At 32.9% G+C, this 9689-nt stretch overlaps 1 protein-coding gene across 1 annotated transcript in view; it reads left to right on the top strand.

The window, feature by feature from the left end:
* Positions 1-611: 611 nt before the first annotated feature.
* The window catches only part of LOC146999136 (uncharacterized), a 48585-nt gene continuing 39507 nt past the window's right edge, over positions 612-9689 (top strand). Inside the window, exons 1-2 of the mRNA XM_085810845.1 lie at positions 612-727; positions 7025-7279. Coding sequence (XP_085666971.1) covers positions 7040-7279 — 240 coding nt within the window. The 5' untranslated portion in view covers positions 612-727; positions 7025-7039. The remainder of the gene's footprint in view (positions 728-7024; positions 7280-9689) is intronic.

Below are 9689 nucleotides of genomic sequence, written 5' to 3'. Positions count from 1 at the left end.
AAGATTTAAAATAAAATAAACGTTAGTAAAACTTAAGATCCTTACACTAGAAATTTCTCGGCGGCCGTGGAAAAACTATACAAGTCCAGAGAGAACATAAGTTCTCAATTTCTAGTTCAGAGCTGATCGGATTATTGAGAGATCGTGCGAGCTTTGTTCTTTGCATTGTGTTGTGTTTAACGTTCTTAGTTTAAAGTAATCACCACTGATTGTGTTCTCGCGTACTAAGAAGAGTTGTGCCAGTACGTTTGTGCACAGTTCTAGTGCACAAACGCAGTTGCTATAGTTCTAGTGCGCCAGTGCTTTCTAGAACTGTAAAAGGTATCTTTTGTCAAAATAAATTTTATCAAGCAATCATCGGTTCTGTGTGCATTCAATCCATTAAGAAAGCGTACGCACGTAACAATATTTCTCTAATGGCATCAGCTGAAAATCACGAGAATTAATTATTTATGAACGAAAGCATTCACATGATATCTAATATTTCATCCACATGATATCACATGATATCATGTGAATTGATTGATTCACATGATATCTAACATTCACAGAAAAAAAAAAATCACATGATATCTAACATTTTTAGTTATTTTAAATTTCAATACTATATAAGGAATTCAAGGTTATCTTACGCAATTTACAAAATTTCTTTCCTGACCGCTAAATTTTCAGTGAGATATATTAAGAAATAAGCAGTAGAAAAGTTGAGTAGAAAATTTAACTTGAGGTAATTAGTTATATTTTAGTAATTGTTATTTGCGATTTAAAACATGTGTTTGTTTATGGTATCCAAATTTTCCTATTTCACCAGAATTATTAAGTTTTAAAGAACTGTGTGATTTATATTGTGCATTTCTTGCTTCTGAAGTTATGTTTTTCAAACTGATTTTAGGTAATTTGTTGAAATATATTATCTTTTTTTTTTTTTTTTTTTTTTTTGCAATAAGCAGGAGAGGCAGAAGATCTGTAGTCACAAAAAATATCATTAGTAAATCAATTCGCCATTATACTTCGGACAATTTACTTTGAAAAATCAGGACGTTCTTTCTATTGAATCATATCTCGCTAGTTTTGCTTGAAAACTCCTTCAACAAAAACACACCCGGAAAATCAGAAACTGCAAGAATAAAAGTATGTGGAAAGACTGTAATCTCTGAACACTAATAGCTCGAATCCGATTCAAATTCCAGTAAACAGAATGCGGCATAAAAATTTTTGTGGTTTTCCCCATATATAACGTGAACCAGTTTTTCCTTTAAAAAGGTACTTCATGAAGGCATCCGTTCACTTAAGTGAAATAACTTTAAGTACTGCTCCATATGCTAAATAAACCATTCTGAAAATACCACAAGGCATGATATAAATGTAGCTTCTAATCATTGTAAAGATCTTTATAATTGAAATCCCAAATAAGACTATAGTCGAATCGAGTTGCTTATTGTGTTTTCTTGCGTAGAGTAAAAATAGAACAAGGGAGGTACAGAAAATTGCGCATATTAGCCCCATTCGATAATACCTAAAACGTTCAAAAGAGCAATTTTATCGATAGTTCGCAAAAGGGTTTTTTCCTCCCGTTATGCACCTACCACTCATTTTTAAAGTTTTTTTTATATTAAAAGAATAGTTTACAGTTTTAATAGTTTTTACAGATTTAACATAAACACAAAATGTACTTTTTTGTTATGCCCTTACATCCCAAAATGCATGGCAGGTGCTTAACGGAAAAATAACTCGGAAAGTTTTATTTTCAAGTTGACCATGTTTACTAACTTAATATTTTCGATTCTCTTATACGCACGAAACATATGTTCGTGTACCGTTTTGTGCTGTGTAATACGAGAGCACAAATGCATACGTCATAGAAAACAAGCTTCTAGAAGTTATTATTTCAGAGATTCTAAATGACTGCATCATTTAGAATCTTATTATTATTAGACATTCTAAATGAATGTCTCAGGTAGCTCAGGCCTGGAAAAAAAAAAAAAAAAAAGAGCGTTAAATAATTTCTAGTTATAGCAAAGAGTTAACTTATTGTGACACTTCTAATAAGAAATCATTTAAATGCAGGGGTTTTGAATTTGAATTATGCTGTCATTAAATCACGCATTAAGGTATTATTAATGAACATTTTTTCCAAAAAATCTGAAATTCGAGAAAATATTATCCTGAACGTTTCTGGCTCCACCGATACTCCAGAGTTGCTTCTTTGAATTGTTCGTCATAAATGCACGGGATTATACAGTCTTGCAAAGTCGTACTTTTTTACCATGCCATTGAATCACTATGCTGAAAGTTAACGCAATTATTTTTAGAAGACTGAAGAGAATTGATTCTCCGTAATGAAAAGTAAAATTCGATACAAAACCTTCTCAGTACTTGAAGTATCTTTTTTCAAAAAATGGAATAAGCTTCCGGCCATTTGTAACGAAATTTGGGTAAAATTTCATCATCGGGATTATATGACACCGTACCAAAAATACACAAAACAATACAAATGTGCAAAAGAGACAAATTTAATCGCAAATTGCGTGCAAATTTAAAGTTTTCTAAACATACTTGAATTTAGACTACTCGTAAATTTAGATAATTCTAGATTTTTAAGTCGCCATTGAAATATTGGTTTAGTTTTTAATTTTTTTGATAACGCTATAGAACTAACATTTTCGGAATTGCCCAAGAACGAAAAGTCTAAAATAGAATTTTTTTAAAGAAAATGCATCATTCATGATAGAAAATTGTGCTCGAAGAATCGCGAGAGGAAGTTGTGTTTACTGATAACTCAACAGGCGAAAGAAGAAAGGTTTAAGATCACAAAATTGGTTCAAAGGATCGAAAATCTTATTCCTTACAGTCGTGAGGTTCATTCACTTCAGTACGGTTTCATGCCGTGAGGTATCAGAAGATGCCATTTATAGAATTTTGTCAATTCCAGCTGAAGATGAACCACAATACACCTCACTGTAAACTGGAACAGTTGTATGCTTGTGGTGTGTGCCACTGATTTAGTTACTCTGCCTACGTTGAAACTCGGAGGATGTGACAGATTATTGGAGTAAATGAAAGCTTTTCAACTAAAAGAAAGAACAAGTTTGAATATGTTCTTCCATTACAATGGGTTTTTGGAGGTTTGTATAGAGCAGAGTTTCTCAACCAGAGAAAAATTCACAGTTTCAAGGTTGGGAAGGAGATGAGCCTTTTATTTGCATGTTAAATATTTTGCTTTATTTTATGAGCACAAAAAACTACTTTTGTTCAAGTTTTGATTATTATCAAAACTTTCTATACTTTTTCTAGTTTAATTTGTAAAACACATTAAAAACGAATTTAAATTTAAATAAATGTGTACGTATTTTTGAACTGTGGAAAGGTAGAGGAGATAACAGTATGGTAATAGTGAAAGAGATGAATGGGTCCAAAAGTTTTAAGAATCCCTCGTATAGAGAATCAAATGAATGTTTTTTGTCGCTGTTCCAAATCGATCAGCTGAAACGTTATTGGATGTCATAAAGGAAAATTTTGCAGAAGAACGCGCTGTATTACGCCATTGTTGGTATGGCGTAATTCACGTCATTCAGGCATCTCGATTCTTATTCTTCCGAATTTATGTGGAGATACTTGCCTACAAGGGAAAAAAAAAAAAAAAAAAACTTGAAATTATCCTTGCATTTTGGCAGAGATTAAAATCCTCCCGTTTAATTTCAAGTATGTTTAGCCGTTTTTAGCCCAAAAGATCGTTATCCCAGGTCTGTTAATCTCAAAACTTGATTTTGCGTTGAATCACTGTAAAAGTCTAAATCACTTTTCAGATTGTTGCCACCAAATGTTATTGCCTTGCATCATATTTAAAGAAGTTAAATAATAAAGAATTTGCTCATGTTTTTCGTATTGTGAAAAACAACGGTACCTAGAGACATCAGATTTTGAATAACGTAGTCCTCCACCCGAATATGGACACTTGGAAGCACGCATTTTAAATTTAGAATTTGTTTTATTGTGTATTTCAGATTTTTTAAAACTTTAATGAACTGTTGATTAACAAACTCAACGATTTCAAAACGAGCAATGGTAACACTGTGCATAAGAAAACACTTTTCTTACGCTACCAGTGTTTTGCAAATATACCCATAAGCATCAACGTAAAACTTTATTCGCATTATGTACTAACTCTCATTGAGATGATTGAGATGACATTGCATTGAGAAGACATCTGACTTATAAACGAAACGGATCTGAAGTCATGTCGACATTATTAATTAAGTCTTGTAGAGTTTCCCTTAGTTTGAATAATAAATTATTTTAACAAAACGTTTGGTACTTTTCCTGAACCTCTCATTTTCCCCTAACATTTCCTCGCCAGGATGCAAATTTAAAGTCAAGTGAAATGAGTATAAAAACAGACGAAGCTAGAATTTTATTCAGAGCGTGATTTTGCTAGCCAGCGCACGATACTATTTTGTTTTTGCTGTTGTTACGCTGAGTTGCTGATGCGCCTTTTTGGGCATTTAATAAGTACTATATCGCCGGGTAGATTGTTGAGTCAGCTTAGTTAGCCTTAAACTAAATTGTTATTCCAGCCACTACTATAAGCACTTGTAAGCCCGAAATACGTACATTTGTGTTAAGAGCTTGACGAATAAAAAAGGGTTTATTTTACCTTTCTTTTCTACTCATGTTATTCCTCTCTCTCGCCATGTTTCCTAGCAAAATCATCGTAACTTTAGATTAGCGAAGAGAAACAACATCTTACAGTTTTAGTAAAAGAAAGGTTACAAGAACACACAAAGCCATAGTTGTTTCTTGCATTTCTTATGATTTGTACAATTTTATTGCTTCTAGCAATATATACTTTTGCATAGAGTTTTGATGTATATACTCATAATAATTTGTACATGATTTTCACTAACACAATATTTGCAGATAATTCTGATATATATATATATATATAGCGCGCAGCTGTTTCGTTAAATATTAGCTACATTATAGCTGCAGCTGGTCGTTGACTCGTATTTTTTTCTGACAGCTGAATTGTGAGTTAGATTGTTTGTCCAGTGTGGTCAATTTTGTGAGGCTGGTTTTTTGGACTGAGTTTCGATCAGTTCTTGGCGATAGAATACATAGGGTGTGGGTCTTCTACTTGTCGATTTATTACGTACTATAAATAATGAAATTTTGCTTAAATGGGAATAAAGTTTTATTTTATGCAATTAAAAAAATATTTTGCTTAAGTCTAGTATAATGATATAAAAATATTATTATATGCTTAATTTTGGAGTCAAAAGAAATAAAAATGTATTTCTTCTTTTTATTTTGGATAAAATAGTAATAGTTTGCGAATTTAAGCAATTAAAAATTATTTGATTATTTAATTTTGCTAGTTTTATTGAAAACCATAGTTGTATGCGCGGAACTATAAGGCATATTGTTTATGGAAGCAAGACTATTAAACTAAAATACAATATATGAAAATATGAATCTCCTCAGTGAGTTGCAATAAATTCGTATTTGCCTTAGAGAAGTAAGACAAACAATTACCTTAACCTTTGGAATATCCAAATGGGTTATGATCTCAGTTAGATCGGATATTTGCAGTTGTTTCGAATCTTGGACAAATAATTTTTATTTAGTTATTTATTACTATTATACGTATGAAATTGCAGTTTTTCATAGTTTTTTATTTTTATTTTTATTTATTTATTTATTATTTTTTTTTTTTTCATAGGATATATCCAGCGTTCTTATAAGTTTCAGGTTCAGTCTTTTCTCTATAAAATGTTTCGGATTGAAGTGCATAATTAAAATGCTCTAAGAAGTAAGTCAGGTTGATTTAAAATGGCACACCATCTTAAATTTGCTTTCTCACGCCGTCCAGATATATTTGCCGTTGCTTGGAAGAGGTGAAAACTGAGAAGAAAGCTGTGTGATTGTTCTTCTAACACAGTAACTGCAAACAGCTCTCTATAAAATATTGCTCCATTGATTGCATTATTATATGTTTGCACTTTTTATTATACATAATTAATCCTTTAAAAATGTCAATTTAATTTTTTTAATTAGTCTTAAAATTTTACAGACTATTAGGATTTTCTGAGAAAGAAACGGGAAAATCAACCGTGTTCTCATTGGAACTCGAAACATGGTTTTTTCGGTTAAAGACTAGGCATGTTAACTATTTATGCCACAAGATAACGCAGGAGAGAAAGCGACAATTCCTTATACTCTCACCGAATCAAAGAGCGCAAAGGAAGAGGCCAATGTGCAAAATCCAAGTGGCGACGGGTTATAGTCTAACACATTTTTCGATCCGGCTACCATTGACTATCAGGGTTTTAGGAGTCAGAAATATAAAAAATAACTGTCGTCTCCCATCGGGACTCGAAATCTTCCATTGTTAACTGGACTTACCTCCTACACCAAGACCGGACACATGGCACAATGCGATAATTCCTTAGAAAGCCTTTTTCTGCATTTAAAGGTTTAAAATTAACGATTTTATTTATTTAGCACTAAATAGCGCATTTATAAAGTAAAAGCGCTATTTGCGTACATAAAAAAATTTTTAACATACGTCCTTTCCCTTTTTACTTATTAATATTCTTACGTCGAAAATTTCATTACTGAAGTTTTCTTCAACGTCTTCCAGCTACTTTTGTCTTCCAACGGTATACGTTTCTATGTCTTCTGACTACTGGTTACAACTCTCTTCACGACCTTCATGTTTAAGTTTGAGCAGCCAAAGTCACTCTTTTCTTCAAGTTATAGATAATGGAAGCAGAACTTGTAGCACTAAACACTTGCAACAGATTCCTATTTAATGCCAGGCATAGTTGCATTACTTCATTCTGCCTTAAATAAGACCGAAGCACTGTTACGAAATTAAACAAAAATAAAAGAATATTGAGTTTCTTTACACACACATCTTAATTTGCCTAATGTTTTTATAAGCAAAATAATAGTATGTTCACTTAACTATTATATCTAACACCCCTAAAACATGTGAAACTGGCATTTTTCTTTGTCCATTCAGTGTAATTCTACAGCAATGACGCCGGAGGCGAGGAAGTTGTATCTTCAACAAGAGGAAATCCGACTTGAACGTTACCAACACCAGCACAGGGGTCTGAGATTTATTAAGCTCTTTCTACCACCATCAACTGATAGACCCGTCAATTTAGTTGGACGTAACAATTATATTTATAAAGGTAAAATTAGAAGAGTACCCTTGGATCAGCTACCAGAAGATATTGAGCCTGAATCCATAAACGAAGAAAAACTATTCGAAGTAAGGCTAATAATAATTGCCTTTTCTTTCTTTAGGACGGCAGCCATTTGAGCACTGATAATATAAAGTAACTAGGAAAGTTATATGCAATTTGTGAAATGCAACTTCAATACCACCAAAGCTACTGCACAAAATTCCTCATAAAAAAGAAACAAATATCATAAAAGAGTTCCCAAATACAGGAACACTAAAAGCAAGAGTAACTCGAAAATATTCGTGAAAATAGACAAAAATCGAATGCCAGATAGCCTATAATTATATCATATCACTAGTATAATAGGATAAAAAAAAAAGAGTTAGCTATTCGTTAACGTTAAATCATGCCCACTTAAAGGTTACTATAATGAAGTGTGAAGTTATAGTAACTTCCGGAATATTCTCATTTGGTGATAACATACTTATGGAGTGGAACTATAAATATTTCTTGATTTAACATGGGGATAATGCGGAGTTTTTAATTTTTGAGTTAACTGCTAGCTGTTCTCATTATTAATTGAGCACGAGATTTAACTTAATTTCTAAGTTAATTAGAATTACCTAAACTAAGTAAATATTCTAAGTTAATTAGGTTATAAAAGACATTCTGTGCAATGATTCCATACATCAATTTCGTTGTATTCAGAAGATATATTTGCCTAGATGTATAATTGAAGATGTTGTGTAGCAAAATTCATTTAGTTATTTTAATTTTAACTTATCAAAATTTAATTTATTAACTATTCTTAATTTATGTTACACAACGTGTATTTCGTTTTAGTAATTATTCGTGCTGTTTGGTTTAATTTTAATTGGGAATTTTTGTACGAAAGATTGGTAGCTTCTTTTCACTCGTTACTTGCAAACGCGTTGAAACACACAATGGAATTGGGTAAATTTCCACGCAATAAACTAGGATTTTTGTGACTTAATTTAAGTTTAACTCTTAATATTAGAAGCAGAAAAATTAGCTCTTTAATTTGAGATCATTTCCATAATTCTAGCTTGAGCAGATTTTAAGTTATAGCCATTTAATTAACGAAAAACTTGCTAAGTCATTGTCTGAAAGGGGGGAAAGAATTTTCGAAAAAAAGCTCACTTTGTAACGAAAATTTCGGGTTCTTGCCCAACGCGAGGAGCGATTTCCGGCCGGGGGATTTTGGGGTTGTCATATTTGACCTTCGCAGAAGTTTAGGCTTGGCCTTGGCTTGGCGCGCATTTGGCGAGAATTAAGTTCTAGTTTGATTCAACATTCGAAAGAAATAGAAATTTTGCATAGCTTAAGGCGGGAGTTTTCTACAATTGGCTTTTCAACTTTTCGAGCGGGGTTTAGCCAATGCAGCTGTCCCATCATATTTAAGAGGGGTTGTTTGGCAAGAATTCGTCACTCATGGGACATTAATATCAAAAGAGAATTAAATAAACTTAATAGGACAATCAAGAAGAATATTTATAACTATAGAAACGAGGGATGGAATAATAAAATCGCCAGCTTCAGCGAGCCAAATAATGCCTTTCGCTCGTTTGCTAGGAATCTTAAGAATAGGCCCACTGTAAATAAGCCACTTTATGGTGATAATGCAGTTGCTGTGACTAATAAAGATAAAGTTAAAATTATGGCAGACCATCTGGAAAAGCAGTTCATATCAAACATGGATCCTTGCGACCTTGCGTTTTCCTATGACATAAGGTATTTTATACATGACTGGGTCAATAGTCCGAGTCCGAGAAGCAAACCTGATCTGACTACTCCAAATGAAGTTAAAGATGTTATTAGAAAATTAAAGAACAGGAAAGCGCCAGGTTACGACGAAATAACAAAAATTGCCATCAAAAACCTGCCCTTAAATACCGTCGCAAAATACACAAGTATCGTAAATGCCTGCGTTGTGAATAACTATTTTCCTAAGAGTTGGAAAGTCGCTAAAGTCGTTCTCCTACCTAAGCCAGGTAAAGATATAACTAAACCTGAGGGTTTTCGCCCTATTTAGTCTTTTGCATGGTTTAGGCACAATTTACGAAAGAATTATTTTAAGAAAAATGGATTCTTATCGGGCCAAATTACCAGCCCAACAGTTCGGGTTTAGAAAATCACTCTCCACGACAAAGCAGCTTGTCCGCCTTAATGAATTTATTGGATCAGCGTTTCACAATCATCCGAAGGTAGCCTTACTCATGTAGACGTCGCAAAAGCCTTCGACCGCGTCTGGCATGAGGGGCTGATATTCAAATTAATCTGCTTAGATTTTAACAGGAATCTTATGCTACTCATTTATTTTTTTTATCAAAAATCGGAAGTTCTTTGTAAATATAGGTAAAGATAATTCTGTTCAGAAAAGGCTAAACGCAGGAGTAGCTCAGGGGTCCATTTTGGGCCCTAACTTGTATATTTTCTACGTGGCGGATTTTCCGCGTATTTTCAATGATTTAAATG

This window comes from Stegodyphus dumicola, chromosome 1 (genome assembly GCF_044657685.1).
Source record: "Stegodyphus dumicola isolate Sdum_Otavi_A_Nest chromosome 1, ASM4465768v1".
NCBI lineage: Eukaryota > Metazoa > Arthropoda > Arachnida > Araneae > Eresidae > Stegodyphus > Stegodyphus dumicola.
The sequence above is the reverse complement of the archived record's forward strand: the minus strand, read 5'-3'. Positions and strand labels throughout refer to the sequence as shown.